The 18,448-nt window shown below is 38.2% G+C and overlaps 1 protein-coding gene across 1 annotated transcript; it reads left to right on the top strand.

Annotated features, from left to right (window-relative positions):
- Window positions 1-4,044: 4,044 nt before the first annotated feature.
- LOC150085408 (growth hormone secretagogue receptor type 1-like) lies at window positions 4,045-8,811 on the top strand. The gene is made up of 2 exons (XM_090374557.1): window positions 4,045-4,766; window positions 7,967-8,811. The coding sequence occupies exons 1-2, from the start codon at window positions 4,418-4,420 to the stop codon at window positions 8,809-8,811; spliced, it is 1,194 nt and encodes a 397-aa protein (XP_090230683.1). The 5' UTR covers window positions 4,045-4,417.
- The last annotated feature ends 9,637 nt before the right edge of the window (window positions 8,812-18,448 follow it).

The following is an 18,448-nucleotide window of genomic DNA, read 5'->3' as shown; positions in this document are numbered from 1 at the left end:
AACTGCGAAGTCGAACTGTCCTTTCCAACATATCCCAGACATTTTCAATTGGATTCAGATCTGTAGAATTAGGCTACCAAGGTAGATGTTAAAAATCTTGGCAATGTTCCTCGGACATAGTTTTTACACTGGAGATAGTTCTGCGTTTTCATCTTGAAAGAATCCCTCACGACAATCCTGGTAAAAATGATGCACTATAGGATGAAATTGGTTCCATACGACAGAAAGATATTCATTAGAGGTAATACAATTTTCTAGTAGTATGAGAGGATCCAGTCCGTTCCAACAGAATGTGCCACTTACCATACTACCACCTCCAGCCGCTTGTATGGGGGACAAGAGACAGTCTGGATGCATGGCTTCTTCACTCGACACTCATCAGGCCACATGATCTTTTTCCATAGTCCAGTCTTGGAGTTGGCAGCACCACTCCAGTCGAATATTCTGATTTCTTACAGAAAAAAGTACCTTTCTTATAGGCACACGACTCCTAAATTCCAATTCTTCAACCCTCACCTACAGTTCGGCTTTAAATGGGGATGTAATTCCAATTCGCTTTAGATTCCACTCTTGAAGTACTTTCTGCAACATTTCTTCCTTTTAGAGCTGCATTCTCTTTTAGTCTTTCACACACTGTGTACTTTTGAGATGGTTGGTTTCGACACACCACAGATTTTCTTTGTGTTCTGAATTATGGCTCCTGCTAAATATACTCCAACAATAACATCTTTCTGAAAATGGAAAGATCACCTGTCTTCCCCTTGACCGGATCGAAAGGAGTCTCAGAAAATTGGACAGTATTGGTCTAATACAAAGTAACTTGTGAACCTTGTGATCATTCCATTTGACAACTTACATTTTCACACATTACGTTTAACTATCTGTTATCGCCAACTGGAAAATGTTTCTAACTTGTGACCAGTGAGTGTAGTTTAACTGACATGAGTCCCTGTAGAATAGTTCATCTATAAAGCGTGTTTGAATTCTATATGCCAAACCAAAGAGGGGAAACATTTTAGCATTTTATTTTGTTTCCACAGATACATTCTTCTGCAGGTAAAGAATAAGACAATATTCGTGGAACCAAAGATTGTAGCCATCACACTGGGACATTTTTCTTATAGTTACTGCATCGCAAAAGCTCATTAATCGTAAAGAATGATGGGACAGGCACCTCTACAAATGACATTTGCTGGTTTGATGCGTAGCTTCTTTGTAGAAGCACTCTACCGCGATAAATCATGCCGTACAGCCCCGTACGAATCGAGCATTCACTTACGGACGTCCCAATGGACATTTGGAACTCTAACATAACGTTTTTCAAAAATGTCTCACCGCTCGCTTTCATCACTTTCTTCTATCCTTTCAATACATCGGCTGTAGTTCACTTCGCGTGGTTCAAACGTGTGGCCATTCCATGCCTTAAGAAATTGCTGCTATGGCAACCGAAGATTAAGCCTCGTTGAAATTCCGTGTCTTGCTGAGACTCATTCTGCGTGTTTATGGTACGATGATGTGTGTTAAGTACCAAACGAACCAAGGTTATAAGGCATCAGCATTTTGGATTTTTCGTTCAACCTTACTGTTCGAAAAACCTCAGTTTATGGGGGAGAAAAAACATGCTAGCTTCGTCTGAGACAGTCAAACTCAGTCACTTTGTTAAAAAAGCCCACAAAAAATTTCTCGCGACGGGATTCGAACTAAAGCCTTATCCACTCGTATAAGGACTGAATTCGAATCGTGAGTTTAAAAAAGTCCCTCTAATTCTTGAATCATGATTATGAGATCATTGCTAAACAAAACAGAGGACTTCTCAGACATCATTCAAGTGTTTAATTGTCGCCACCACTGGCAAAACTGATATAAGTTTTCCTTGGAATTGTCCCTAGACCGTTGAGAGCTCAACAGACAACTGATTGTATGTCTAGCTGTTAGGACCAGATAACCGTCCAAGATGACCGTTATCTGAACTTGTCTTCGAGACACCGCTCTTGTTTTCCTGTGTTGTTGTCGTGACCTTAAAATTACCAAATTACCATTCTTGACACATTTACACCCTTTTTGATTTGCATGTTCTGGAGTATAAAATGAAATTCTAAGGCCATAGTAGGATCGACCATGTTAAATTACTTTAGGATGTCAAATTCTAAGGTAAACTCTACAAAAAACATGGCTTGGTTTTAAGTTTTGGACATCAGTGTATATTAGCACTTCAGTAGGCAGTGGACTGGATAATAAAATTTCAAATTTGATCATTTGATTTGATGACGTTACCTGGACAATAATACTGAGAGTAAGAAGTACAAGGGGGTGGTCAAAAAAGTTCTGAGAAAGGAGTATAAAAGACATAAGTAAAAAATTCTATGTTTTTTTTCATTGTATTTGACTTGCAAAGAGATTAATCCTTAAAAGAGTGTTCAGGTCGAGCATCCAATCAAACATGCACGTCTGCTTTTAGTTCTTCGTCATCTTGAGTTCCACAAAGATGAGACTTGAGGTTTCTGAGTAAATAATAGTTACTTGGAGCCAGCTTTCAGCTGTATAGTTTAATTGTCCAAATCCACATTCATAAATTTTCATCATACGTTTTGCGCTGACGTGCATTGTCATGTAGAAGCAAAACCCGATTGCTCAAATTTTCTCATCTTTTTTTCCCGAATTACAGCTTTTAAACTTTGGCAAAGGCTGGCAAAATATTCCCCTGTTATTGTAGTTTTAGGTGAAAGGTAATCAATTAACAGCAATCCCTTTGTGTTCCAGCTGACTGTTCGGTTCGAACTTTATGAAGTTTTCAGATTCCTTGTGCTTCTCTCTCTCCTGCATGCTTTCTAATTTGGATTCAAGATCACAACAATGTAGCCAAATTTCATCACCAGTTGCCACTCGGGATGAAAGTCCATCTGGATTTTCAATAAATGATTTTAAATTCTCTTTTGTATCGTATAATTCATTAATACATTTTATATACCCTATTCTCAATACTTTTTGACCATACCTCGTATTTCTCAAAGTTCGGAGAGAGAATAATTGTTCGTAATTAGACTATGGTTGAAAATAATAGTAAGTAATGAGCCGCTTATTGTCCAATCATTGGAAGTGAATTTTTAATTAGTGAAATATCTGAGAGGCAAATCAGCTAGTTCCATTAACTCAACGTCGACTTGCAGTAGTTAAGAAGTTCTTCTGTTTGAAAACTCCTTGACTACCTCCAAGATTTTACTTCCATAAACTCATAAAACCCAGTAAGGCCTTAAAAGGTGATATTGCCGACACACCTTTCTTTGTTGTCCACGATCGTTATTCCACTTAAGCAATATTCCAGTTTAATAGCAATGGCATCAACCTTTTAGGAAGGCACTGCAACTATTCCCATTAAGCAAAGTTATATCCCGAGGAAAAATAGTCCCTTCTGCTCAGAATTAAATTATGGGTACTAATAAGCTGAAGAGCAATTCTTCCCCCTTCTCAAGCTCATTGAAGTTTGCTTTCAAAGCTCCAGGCGACTGAGCAACTTAATAATGCATCTTTTGTTTAAAATTCTTCATATCACAAGCGGAAGCTCAACGTGGAAGTACTTTTATGAAAAATAATTATTCAGTAAATGAAACAAATAGGCCTCAGTTTATCACCTCATTTGGAAAGTCTTCGAAGTCATTCGCTAACGTCATAAATACATTTCAAATGTTATCAGCTATTATCCCCCTACCATTCTCTAAAGAATTCTCTTTAATCATAACTAATATTTTGTGTTATTTATGAAATTTTAAGGACTGTTCTTTAATTTTCAGTCTCTCGCCTTGAATTGATCGCTCGTTTACAACAACGTCTAGCGATTCGGGAAATGTAAATACCAGCGAGAACATCTTCGTCCAATAAGAAGTTGTATGTCTTTTCAGTACTGCCATTTCTAGTTTTAAATTACAAAAAGGAGAAACAGAAGTGATAAAACACTGCAGGATGCTTTTGAAGTAACTTTGATTCTGTTAAAATGACGTCCATAAGTGCAGAGATATTTTGTGCAGAAAACATTTCTTTAGAAACAATAACTGCCTTCGAAAATAACATTTTAAAGTGTAATGGTCAACGGACAGCCATTTGAAAATCACCCAGCAAGAAACTGAATAATGGATACACAGAACTGCAGGCGTAAACCGCCCTCTGGAGACAAAAATGAACATTATTTCCTTGAGATAGGAAGAATATGTTTTGGGAATGTATGAAGAATTTTCATTCTTTAACTGAGTAATCATGTGATGATTCTAGTAAAGCACCCGTCATGCAACAGGACAGCTATGGAAATGATCCGCCCAATATTGGGCTTCTCCACATCGTCAACCAGCCATCCCTATTTATCACCACCTCCTTCCAAGTGGCACAAACAGGGTATCCATAACCAAGTCCAAAACCAATCGATGTCATGAATAATAGCGACATCTGGTGCAACACTACGAAAGTAGAAGAACCAAAAGGCAGCAGCGACACTTCGGCAATATGGTGTGGTCCGGAGCATTCGGGACAACTGGAGTTGCCTCCGTACATTCGCATCACCGTGTCCGTGATCTGCTCAGCCGTGTTCGTTGTCGGCACAGTCGGCAACCTGTTGGTACCTGTAGTGGTGTGTCGAAACAAAGAGTTGAGGAACTCGACCAATATTTTCCTCATTAATTTGAGCGTTGCAGACCTTCTGGTTCTCTTGGTTTGCATGCCGCCCACCATTATAGAGTTACACTCGACACCCGAAGTCTGGATATTGGGAGAAGGCATGTGTGAGTATCTTCTCTTGACTTAGTTTTTGATTATTTATTCTTCTGAATATCATTTATAATTTATTTAATTAATGTTATAAACTTATATATTTATAATTATATTTATTTATTATCTAAAAGTGCCCTCGTGGGTGATACAGTTGGTAGAATCGCCCTCTTACCCACAACTGGTGGAAAAGACCTGAGTTCGAAAACCCGTCGATAACGAGATGAATTTTTGTGGGCCTTTTTCGCACCTTGGCTAAGTTATCGGTCTCAGGTGAGGGTAGCATGGTTTTTTCTCCCGGAAACTCGAGTTTTTCGTCCAGCAAACAGAAAATCGACCACAGAACCCACGCAATTTACAAACAGTGTATATGGAGCAATATGGCCTTAGTCGCTGATGCCCCTATTACAATAATAATTATCTAAAAGTGATATGAATTTTCTTATGAGGTATACTTATCCATATACACCGATGAGCCAAAACATTATGACAAGTGAGTCGTTATGCAAATCGAAGCAACTGCAGGTGAACTACAGCGCGTGCGCGGGTCGGGACAGGGTATAAAAAACACCTGATACTGAGCTCCATTAATCAGTGATACTGTTGTTCTTCAGTTGGGAAAGGCAGCGGACTTAAGCTAGTTTGACAAAGGGCAAATTGTCATGACCAGACGACTGGGTCATAGCAAATTCAAAACGGCACGGCTGATGGGATGCTCACTGTCAGCCGTAGTTAGTACCTCCGAAAGTGGTCCGAGCAGGGAAAACCCACGAAACGCCGACGAGGTGTTGGACGACCACGGCTCATTGATGCACGAGGTGAGCGAAGGCTCTTCCGGATGGTACGTGGCAACAGAAGGGCGACTGTGGCGCAACTCGCCGGTAATTGGAATAATGGTGACGGGAGTAACGTGTCACAACGCACAGTACATTGCACCCTACTGAAAATGGGGGCCGCAGGCCTCTCCGAGTACCCGTGCTACCCACGGTTCACCGACAACAGCGCCTACAATGGGCGCGCAAGCATCGAAACTGGACCTTGAGAATCGAGCATCGAAATTGGAAAGAGGTCGTCTGGTCCGATGAATCACGTTTCCTGTTGCACCATGTGGACGGCCGGGTACACGTGCGTCGTTTACCTGGGGAAGTGATGGTGCCTGGATGCACCGTGGGACGAAAACAAGCCGGTGGCGACGGTGTCATGCTTTGGGCGATGTTGTGCTGGGATGCATACCCCACTGACATACCTGGGGGTCTTCTTCTCTATTCACCCCACATTTCTGTCTTTTCCCCCCAGCCTTCAGTCTTTCTCCCCACTACTTCTAAATGCCACAACGTTTTGAAGTAGTGGGGAGAATTCAAAATTAAACTGCTTAGCCGTGCATCACTCTTTTGGACTCCTAATCTCATTAACGTCTTACCAAAACATCTTTCACAGCGTTTTCAGCCTCCAAATTTAACTACATCAAAATTTCTTGCCAGACACATTTAGGCATATAGAATATATCATTTCAGCGTATAGCCCCTCGAAAGCTTCTAAATTATTCTAACAAACTCTAATGACAAACCGCGAGCACTTTTTTTTCCTTTTTAGGTCCTAGACTAAAGGTATACTGCAATCACAGGAAAGTAGGCGGCAGGAACCGCCAGAGTACTATATATTACAGGTATCACCCAGCCAGCTTCCCCGTGGCACGGTATGGTAACGTCGAGACCCATTAGGGACCCGAGGACTAACAGGCCAGATGAACAAGGGCACAACATTCTACATACCACACGACCCATATACTTTTAAATCCCTGGCTTGTCCGACACAGTGTACATACGCGGAGATGGGAGAGATCCCAGGAGCCTTTAGACCCAACTATACCTATACCTATACCTAAACATCATTGCTGACCAGGTATGCCAACGGCCTTCCCGTCTAGCGGTGCCGTCTTTAAGCAGGATAATGCACCATGCCACATCGCCCGGATTGTTCGAGACTTGTTCGCGGAACATGAGGAAGACTTCCAGGTTCATTGCCCTGACATCCAAATTCCCCAGACATCAATCCCTTCGAGCATCTGTGGTTTGTGTTGGAACAGCAACTCCGATCTGCGGCATCTCAACTACGGACCTCACAGGAGTTAAAGGATCTGCTAGTTACGTGTTGGTACCAGATACTAGAAGGCACATTTAGAAATCTTGTAGGGTCCATGCCTCGCCGGGTACGAGCTGTTTTGGCTGCACGTGGAGGACCAACATCATATTAGGTAGGTGGTCATAAGTACACCTACTTAATAACAAATAGGACTCTCTTTAGCCCCTCTTTAGTCTGGATTGCCGTTGGCCGGATGCTGTTTGGTTAGTGGACCAATCTTGATACGCCCGAAACACAGTCCTACGCGAAAATTCCAACAAGGTTGCAGTTTCCCAGATACTCATACTGGCGCATCTGGCGCAGGCTTATGCCACTTTCAAAGTCACTTAAATCTTTTGTCCTATTTCTTATTCTCGCACTGAAGTGGACACATACAGCATCCCTACATATCTGCCCACCTATCGTATGGCACGAATATGTGATGCTATTATTGACGGAGCGCTCCATTTCATGGAAATGTGGGTGCATCTAATAAAGTAGCCACTCGCTGTATATAAGGCAAAAAATAAATGAATAAAACGGAATACTGAAAAAATAGGAAAGAGTGAGATGTTTATCTTCGAAGTGGACAGGCTAATTCGATCCTAGATGTTCTCCATAAGACAACTAACACATCCTCACAGACGGGAAAAATTAAAATATATCATATTTTTAGAAAAAAGAAATTAAAAAGTTTTCTGATTTCAGATTGACCGCTTATGCAAATAAACCTCGATTACAAAACTCCCCAGAGTACACCATCTCTGATCTAAAAATTACCAAATTAAGAGTTCAAAGTTATCGTCAGTAATCGTGATTAATGGTGGGTCTTGTGGGAGTTGAAACGCGACACTCGCTCGCTACCAACCAGCGAGTCATGACCCCTCACTCAACTTTTTTTTTTATTCAAGGAACTCTTCCGACACTTCAATTATATTTAATTATAGGTTACAGTTACCACTTCACGCTCTCAGCACGAGAAGAAATGATCAAAAAGATAGGGCCTAAAATGCATACGGTTAAGCTTAATTTATATAAGAGGATCTTTCTTTTATCCGTGAACTAATTTTATCTTTTTTTTTTCTGTCTTTAGGCAAGATTCTTCCTTTTCTAGAGATGACCGTTGCTCACAGTTCAATCCTCACCATCCTGGCAATTAGTTTCGAGCGTTATTACGCCATCTGCAAGCCTCTGAAGGCCAGTTACGTCTGCACCAAGATGCGAGCTTTAGCCATCATCGGAGCAGTGTGGATTGTCGCTTCATCCGTGACCTTCCCAGTGTTTCTGCTCACCGAATTCAGCTACGCCCCTAACATGGATGATGGTACCCTCGTTCCGGTGTGTTTAACAGCGAGCGACGCAATGTGGCAGAAGATATATTTCGTAATGGTCACTCTGTTGTTCTTTTGGCTTCCTCTGGGGGTGTTGGTTCTCGTTTACGGGAAAATCACACAGACCCTGGTCACCGACAGACAAATTCTACGCTCGGCTACAGAAAGATCGCAGATGAAAGCTAGAAAACAGGTGGTGGTGATGTTAAGCGCTGTTGTGGTGTGTTTCTTCGTGTGTCTGATGCCCTTTCGCCTGTTCATGCTTTGGATCATCTTTGTGCAGTCTGAGAGAGTGGAAGAAATTGGGATGGAGATGTACTACAATATCCTCTATCTCTGTAGGGTGATGTTGTACATAAATTCCGCTTCCAATCCTCTTCTGTACAACCTTATTTCGTCGAAATTCCGACAAGCTTTTGTCTGCCTGTTGTGCCATTACAGACCTTTATTTTTCACCCGACAGGTCACCTCTACAGTCGCTACCTCGATCACTGGCACGTCCCACAGCAGTCTTAAAAAGACGTCCTCTCATTCAGCTTCTCCCAAACCTAGTCTAAAAACAGTAACTGTTGTGGTATTGGGCACTACCCGTAAAGCTGATGTGTAACAGAGCTTCGAGTCTTGTATCTTCTAATACGAATAAACTGCATTTTAAAACCCAGTTTCTTAAAATTTGATTTAAAGAAAAAATGAGTTCTAAAAATGAAAATAAAAATCGTGAGTTTTTAAAACTAAAAGCAACAGTCAGGCTTCTTTCAAAGTTTCCTACTTGATTATGAAATTCCAAAGAAAATATGTACGCTTAATAAAAGCAACCTTTCTTTCTTATTTTCACTCACTGATGACCAAGTATATGGCTAATATGCAGTTTTTTGCTATTTCTGGAGTTATTAATATTTCATAAAATCGATATCCGTTATTGTAAGAGTTTGCAGCTGTCGTCACTAAACATATTGGACTGTGGGGTCACCGTACTGGCAATGAAGCAATTTCCTCAGATTTGGAAATTTAAATTATCGTAAGAGAAAGACACACATCTGCTTATTGCTTATAGGAGTTTTTGTATCGTATTTTCTTCATAAAAAAAAGAAAGAAACTAAGCATATCAAGTTGTTCATATACACTCAGTGATCACTAAATTATGGCCACCACATTACCAACGGATTATACCACGTAGCTCGCAGTGCAAAAAGCCGAACAGATTTGTATGCTAGAGAAGTGGTAATTTGATCTGGTTGTGCAAGTCAAAGTGATAAAGTAGCAGTTATGGAACGCAGCAAAGATACCAAGAAGTTTCAATAGGGCATAACTGTAGGAGCTCGTGTCGGTGCTTTCATATCGGAAATGGTGTCTTATCGACTATCCACTGAGGTGTACAAAGAAAAGATGTCGAAAGGTCAGACCAACTCCAGCTGACAAAACTGTACAGGATTACGCAAGCTGGATGTTCGTGGTGAGTGAAGGTGCAGAACGTTGTACGGTTTCAACGGCGGGTCACTGTGCGACAGATGACATCGCAGTATGGGGAATGCAAGAACAGGATCCCAAATGGCGATGTGCCGCACACTTAGACTTATGGGGTTTCACAGCAGGCGACCCAACACACCCTCTCCTCACCGCTGATTATCGTCGACGGTGAATGCTGTGGTATCAACAACACACTGGAGGACTGGAAACGAATGTTCTGGCTGAATGAATCCAAATACTTGGTGCAACACACCGACGGACGCCTTCGTGTGTTGCACCATTGACCCATCGTGCTCGTTTCCCACTCTCCAAGAAGATGGCGGTGGTTGCTTAATATGGGGCACGTTTTTCTGGTAAGAACTAGGACCCCTGATGCGTATGGACCAACATTTCACTGGTGTGGTCTACCGGCAACGCGTATTAACATGTACACTACACAAAATACATCCAGGCCTCTACGCAAAGTGTATTATAGGTGGATTTGGACGAGAGTCTTGGGGCCACCGAAGTACAGATAGATACATGCATACCTGCAATTCTTGGGAGACCCGTGTGCCCTGCCACGTTCCATTTTTTAGGACAGAAACGGTGTCATTGGACCCACATTGTGCACAAGTGCGAGAATACAGTGAAGATATCACCCATCTTGATTAGCCTCAAAATTTTCCGATCTCAATCCAATTAAACATCTGTAGGATGTTTTGGAACAAGAAGTGAGGCGTATGGCCACGCAACCCTCATCTATTCCAACACTGTGGAAAGCCTTTCAGCTGAAGATCCCTACGGACGTCTTCAGTCATCTAATGTAGTCAATGGCTAGACGAATAACGGCTGTTATCCGTGCAAACGGTGACCCAACAGGATATTAGGTAGATGGTCATAATTCAGTGATCACTCAGTGTCTTTCAAAATAAGTTTTGTTTGTAACATTAAATTCGGTGGGGATTTTGTTTTTGTTTAAATCAGTCCGACATAAGATCTACCAAGAAAACTGTCTTAAGGCAGCTGGAATTTACTGAAAATGCAATATACAACGACAATAAAGAGCTGAAGATAAATGACTTTAAATGGTTGTTTTCCTCTGAGATGTTAATAGCCTTTTTTGTTTGTTGTTTGTCATCTTACTAAAAGATAAATAACAGTCACAGCTCACGATACTGCTTTTCTGTCTTATGTGGATCGTTGGCTTTTCAAAGCAAGGACGAAATACATCAGCTGGCAAACACAATATGTCACCATTATCCATTTATTGGCAGACAGGCTAACGACCGGAGGTTCCGATACTCTTGGGATATTCCTCAGCGATTGGAGAAATTTCTTTTTTTTTTTCTATCTCGATGATTGCTCTTTTGTTGGTGCTGATGTTTCCCACCCAAGACTCCTCAGTTTGAACAGCTGACATCGATAAAAAAAAGGAAGTAAACGAAACATCTTTAAGCACTCCATATCTGGTGAAAGAATGCATCTATATTCAATTTTAAAATTCTGGAGTTGCTGTAATGAATCTAAAGTTGCCTTCAGCCACGTGACGTCGTGTAGGGGAGGTGGAGATGGGCTGTCTTAATCTGACTTACAGATTTATTACGTTTCTTTAGCTGATCTCTTAAACGTAGAGCTGGATCGATATCACAAGGTGAAAGAGATAACAACGTGCCCTAAGAGAACCCTATAAGCCATCGAACCAAGGTAAATACCTGACATTAAAGTGTGGTTACTATCGATCCTTAAGTATATAGTCTTTCGACCTTGATATCTGCATTAACGTCACGCGCACTTAAAGGATATTCTGTTGGTGAAGATTAATGAATATATTTTTTTAAGATTATGTTTATGAATATATACTTTTGTTAAATTCATCCTTGTTATTGTTTCATTTAATGAAACAATAACAAGAAAAAGAAAAAAATACAATTAATAAAGTAATCTCATCCTTTCTTTACTTACTTTAATACTGTAATAAACCAATGACGAATGAACTGCGTGGATATAGTTTATGCTAATCCTCATGAACATTTAATTTAATAAACCAAAGATTGTTTATCCTAAAATCAAAACCACGTGAAGTTAGCAAACCTTTTCTCACCTGCACAGTTAATTATTTGAAAGAAAGATAATGTCAGATTTTATTCGAAAAGAAAAGTCAGATTTCATTTCGAATTTAAGCACCTCAAGGATCTTCGCTAGGATCTTTTTTTACTATTTATAATAATGAAATGGTAGTACGTTCATGCTCTTTAAATATTTTAAATACATTCAAATGGATTAAATTATATAAAACTATTTGAAAAGTAGAACATGCAAACGTATTTTGAATTTTGTCTTATATAAAATTACATGTTTAAGGGAGACTAATAATGTCCAAATGTATTATTTAAAACAGCTAAATTTGTAGTCAAAGAAGTCCATTATTTTATATGCTACCATTGACATATGGATATAATTTGGATACTTTTATTATTAGTTTTCAAGAATGGGAAAGAGGTAAGATCTGGTTATAATCTGTCCATTAATGTTTAAAAATAATTATATCTGATTACACTCATTAGGAAATTATTTAAATTATATTGTATTTATTTAATTTTGATATTTATATTATGTTTTGAATTTATCGATTCTTGTCCTTTAACATAAATAGTTGACTATGAAAAATATACAGCAGGTTCTTAAGTGTAGTTGGGAAACTTGTTTTCCCGGATGGAAAGTATAAGTGCGTGCTGAAGGTGCTCTCAGCCACGTTTACGAACCAATGCATGTTGAGATAAGTTCCAGCAACGGTATTGTGGATCCAGAAAGAGCGACATGCTAATGGCTGGGTCTCGTGGGTTTCTCCAAATTCCCCTTATTGATATCTAGAATTGACATCGTTACGAATTTGCTAATTCCCTCTGAAACTTTGGAGAAAGACCCCGAGCCCATTCCGTTGAATTGCACCAGTCCAATGAATGGCATCGCTAAAGTAAATAAAACTCCGTGAATAAAGCACTTTTTTGTAACAGCTGTGTTTCCACTACTTTTTGAACACCCCTCTTAAATAAAAATAATGCAATAAAGTAAAAAAAAATTATAAAAAATATTTGCATAGAGAGATAATAGTAAATGTATAATCTGGAAATATCGAAGGTCCTGTATGATGTAAAATATATTTTTTGAAATATATGTATATATATTCACAAATAACATAAATCAGGAATCAGCGTAACTGCTGAAACAAGATCAAATTTTTCCTTCATCGCTACACTAAGCCTGATGGAGTCTGAATTTACAGTTATCCAAGCGTAGGAGGATGCAATATACACTCTTAGCTGACAGCCTTCAGCTATATTGGTTTCCCAAATATAGAATTTTCCTTCTCATCTCATGTTTAAATGTTTAGGGAAAATATTTCGATAAGAATGTCCGAGGAAGAGCAAACAATACTTCAGATCGATCAGTTTATTATATTAAGAGATGGAAATCCCTTGCTCTCCATTGTAAACAGAATGCCAATATTCCATATTTTTCACGGCTTTGTCTGTTATTCAAAAGCTGGTTTACTCATCTCTTCGCGTAGGTTTAGGCTAGCCTTGTACAATATATCGCGCACCTTTAAATGATATAAGATACTTTAACTGAAAAACACGCTTTAGAGCACAATTGATATTGAAGTATACAATATCGGTTATATTTTGTCTGAAGGGAAATCAGAACTATTTTTGGTAGTGTGAAAAGCAAAGAAACGTGAACCCATGCAGCACTTATTGAAGATATACTCTATATTGCCAAAAGTAAGCGGACAGAGTTTGATTCACATTAGGAAACTTTGGAAAAAGTTGTAGAAATCGCCTGTGATATGTAATTTAAATTAATTGAAGAAATACTACGCAACGAAATAGGACTTCAGAGTAATTTATGGATTTTTTATTTTTCTATTTTTCTGGACGAAAAACACGGGAGAAAAATCCATAACCATGCTACCCTCGCCTGAGACCGACTAACTCGGCCATAAAAATTCCTCACGCCATCGACGGACTCAAACTCAGGTCTTCTTTTTTCACCTGGTGGGAGGACGACGATCCTACCAACTGAACTTTGGCCCATTTCTCCTTCAACATAGGTCAGTTCAGCTACTAATTGTGGTTGCGTTGGCCTGGCCTGATGCCAACATTCCAGTTCATCCCAAAGATGTTTAATGGAGTTAAAGTCGGAAGCTGTGGGGGCCAATGAAGTTTTTGACAGCTCATATCTTCAGACTAAGTCTCTGCAGGCTTTGCAGTATGAGAAGCGCGTCACGTTTGAAATATAAACACATGGATGAAGGGTGTAATTTATTTTTCCCCAAATCCCAGGAGTGTACGGTTACTTTTGGCAATATAGTATATACAGTGGTGTGTTCTCTCGCGAGGAATACAGTAATAGTAGCAGCGCGATCATAGCAACACACATTTTGTGTGTAAACCAAAATCAATACAATTAGTCCTCGCTTAACATGAAAACGCGTTAAATGCATATTAGACAACCTTCAAGAATTAATGGAGGAGATGCGACCAAGGTCAGAATTTTTGTGAGGATCTGTATTTTTAAATACGCTATATTCGAGAGGTACTTATTGGTAAGGTCAAATGGTTAGTAACATTAAAAACGATTTTTTAGAAGAAAGCATGGTAGAAAAAGACCCGATCTTTCTTAAAACTGAGATTTACAAGCTAACGTTGATACATTCATCACTGTGGTAACATCAGGAGAGTCCTAATCGTAATTTTTCCAACGCTCTCTCTCTCTGTTACTAGAATAATAACAAACTCTCCTAGAGCCCAGCCTTTTCTAATCTGGTGAAGTAGCCCTGCATCAATCTAGAACGACCCCACACGAGATAATGGCACTATTACGTCTTGCCCAATATACAAGAGCAGACGACGCTTAGTAGCAGGCGAACTAAATAAATGGATTGTGTTTCTCTGCTCTACCAAAGCTGGTGTCTGCAAGTAGCCTTATCGTTGTATATGAGTGAGTATGCTGGTTAAAATATTTTTATGGACATCTGAAATCGCTTACGACGCTGCATGTACAAAATCAGATGCGCTTTGAACGAACCACAATTTTTATTTTTTTTTTAGAGGAAAAATGGAGTCCGGGTCCGATCGGGGTTCACCAATTCAAGCCAATGCTGATGAAAAGTTTTATAGCAGTAGTGATTACGTTTAGTGATTTGTAGTATTTGGACTCTTTATCTTCGATAACGAGTCCAATTATTTATTAATTAATTTTTTTAATAAAAGCTTTCAATATTCACACGTCATGTGGTGTATATCTTATATAATTAAAATTTCTTGGAGAAATATTTGATTATGCAACAAAAGTTTAAAGGAATTGCTGTCTGCGGTTAATTAATTTGCTGTATAAAACTTTGGGTTTCATCATTCATTCTTTATCGACTTTTCTCGTATACTGGAGAGAAAATTTATTCTACGCTAAGAATGAAAAACTATCTTGATTGACAAAGATGGCTAGTATGGATGAAAGTAATTAAACAATAAACAGCATTTTTCTAGAAGTATACGTCCACACGATTTGAACAATATAGGCTTTCTCACTGCTTCGTGTATTTAAAGTGTAAAATACGCTTTGAGATGTTTTATAAAGGAAAAGTTGTAAAATGTCAGAACTTTTATGCACAACTACGTTTATGGCAGAGGGAACAAAAGTCTTTTGACCTCGATAAATAAGGCATTAAAACATTTGAATCTTTATTGTGGTAATTACTAAGTACTTGCTTACCTAATATATGGCCTAAATAACACACGGGTTTGTATTCCTTGTTTCTTATCCTGAATTATTTAAATAAGTACTTTGGCCTTATTTAAAAGGATGCTTTTGATCAGTTCACGTGACTTTAAACGATAAAATGTTTCAGTGGTTCAAAGACATTAATTTTCATTCCATGTAGTTATCAGCTGCATTTATGTTATTAAACAAGACAAAAAAAAATAAATAAACAACTCTGATTAATTCAAAATATAAAAGATTAAATGAATACAGATTGCAGCAGATTGTTACATGCTCTCTGTGGTTACAGAATGTTGCATATATGATCTGTCCATTTTAGCATATCAGATCATTATTACATGCTGACCATTTCAGTTCAACAGATTGCAACAATATGCATTTTAGCTTATTCATTGTTACATGCTATCCATTTTTAGTTTATCAGCTGATTCTTGCAAGCTGTCCATTTTTGCTTATCATACGACTGTTACGTTCTATCCATATTTAGCTCATCCGTTAATTATTATATATTTATTTTAGCTCATCCGTTGATTGTTATGTATCTATTTTAGATCATCCGTTGATTATTACATGCTACCTATTTTTAACTCATCCGTTGATTGTTACATGCTACCTATTTTTAACTCATCCGTTGATTGTTACATGCTTTCCATTTTTAGCTACTCCGTTGATTGTAACATGCTATTTTTAGCCTGTCCTCATTGTTAGATGCTATCCATTTTAGCCTCTCCGTTTATTGTTACATGCTAACCATTTGTATCTTGTCCGTTCACTATTACATTCCATACATGGAATGTAACATTTTTAGCTTGTCAGTTCATTGTTACATACTATCCATTTTAGCTTATCTGTTAACTGTTACATGCTATTTTAGCTTATTCGTCGATTTTTGCATACTATCCATTGTTACATGCTTTCCATTTTTATCTATGCCGTTGATTGTTACAGACTTGTTAGATGCTATTTTTAGCTACTCCGTTGATTGTTACATGCTATTTTTAGCTTGTCCGTTCATTGTTACATGCTATTTTTAGCTTGTTCGTTCATTGTTACATGCTATCCATTTTTTGTTTATATGCAGATTGTTTCATAGTCCATTTTCGTTCGGCTAGTTGAACAGAGGTCTGCGTGTGATTATTACATGCTATCCATTTTTAGCTTTTTCGGATGACCAATAAAAAACTGTAACAACAGAGAGTTACACTCCTTTTATTTTTTTTGTGAATTGTCTGTTATTTCTTATTCATAAGAAGAAGAAAATGATTTTCATTGTAGCTAAAAGGGACCACAAATGAAGCAGGGAACATTATTAGTTTTAAATTCAATAAGCCAACGAAGACAACACTAAGAAAGAAAACCGTGTTAATGATTCAAAGCCTACAGCTGTTTTCCATATCGCGTGGTTCTCCAATCCCCTTAACGCTTGGCATCTGTAAAACATTTTCCTACAATAACAGGAGCAGAATTAACTGCATACCTCCCGCTAAAGAAATGCCTGGAAAATAAACTACTAGTTTATTTAAGGCAGAAACAAGGATAAAAATCTTTAATGTTCAGTCATTTTCAAAAGTTTCTCCTTAAGAAAGTGTTATATGCTGGAAAGCATTGCGAGGGTACAGCAGACCGTTTACGATTCTTTGAAGAAAAGTAATGTAATTTCAGTGGGAAAAAGTCGGGCATGAAGAGACGTTATGAAATCAGATGAAAGATGTGTCGAGTTGCTCGCGGCTATTTGAAGAAATTGAGAATGACTCTGAAGAATTTTCGCCGCGTACTGCTTACAAAAATAGCTTTACTTTTCAGAAAACTTTGGCGTTCTTTTTCTGTTTATAACAATACCCGGATGATGGCAAACGGCGAAGGGTGAATATCGCGCGTAGTAAGTTGATGCGGAAGGATTTCGTTCCTCACAGAACACACTTACTTTGCGTTTAAAATAAGAAACTCAGCTTCTTAAATAATAGCCAGAGATAATAATAAGGACCGTCCCCTGAGAAGGTAAAAATCGGAGAAAATATCGAGTTCGTATAAACCGCCAACGGCAATGCTGCATCCGTCTTGGTAAATGCCGTGAAGCTTTTTTCCTTATTGTCGTCGGTGAGTTGCGAGAACAATTGCCATCAATAAATTATTAATGACAGCAGCTCACATATATTACATATACCAAAGCATTCCCCTTCACTGTAGTGATAAGAATTAATGGGACCTGTCTTCTTGGCAAATTAAAAGAAGTCTTTTGTGTTTTCTTAACAATTACATCGAAGACCGTTGAGATTATAAATCGATTTTAAGCTGTCTCAATCGGCATTTCTTAATTAGCATTAAATGTTGGTCAATATTTTATTTTTGAAAGACGTGTTCATAAGTAACGATTAAAAGGTGTTGATATAGATACAGATAAATATCCATTTAGATATAGCTTATAGTAGGGACGTTGGCTGGAGAGAAAATCAGTACCTACGTTCTTATTTAATTGCTATTCGATATATTTTCTAGTTTTGTGATACAAAGTTGGCAACATTGGCGATGATAGTCAGTTATCATAATAAGGATTTTATTTACTGTCTGTTCGAAATTTTAAGCTTCCTTTTCACATTTTTTTACAAAAATCCACGAAGGTGGCATTTTGGACAGAGTTATAATTCAACTTTTATGAAATTTATGTAATTATTTAATATGCATGGAAAACTGGAAGTGGTGGCTTTGAAATTGCCATTAACCCGCTACCTTAATTTTTGCTCTCATTTCATATATTTTGACAAAGTAAACAAAATCTCAAATTATTATTTACTCTTACGAATTTCTAATTTATTTTTAAATTATACAATGATGTTTAAAATTAATTTTAATGTTTTTAAGTTAATTTTATTTTTAAAAGAACCTTAGTAATAATCCTCTCTGTTGACAAGCACACCATTTGCAACATGTAAAGTGTAAAGTAACTGACAAGCAATAATTTATACACTGAATTAAAAATATAATTTTATTGTGATCCCGTTTCGTCTTTCAAAAAT

This window comes from Mastigoproctus giganteus, chromosome 5, assembly GCF_048544385.1.
Source record: "Mastigoproctus giganteus isolate SK-2022 chromosome 5, ASM4854438v1, whole genome shotgun sequence".
NCBI classification, from domain to species: domain Eukaryota; kingdom Metazoa; phylum Arthropoda; class Arachnida; order Uropygi; family Thelyphonidae; genus Mastigoproctus; species Mastigoproctus giganteus.
This window is presented reverse-complemented; position numbering and strand designations above follow the sequence as displayed.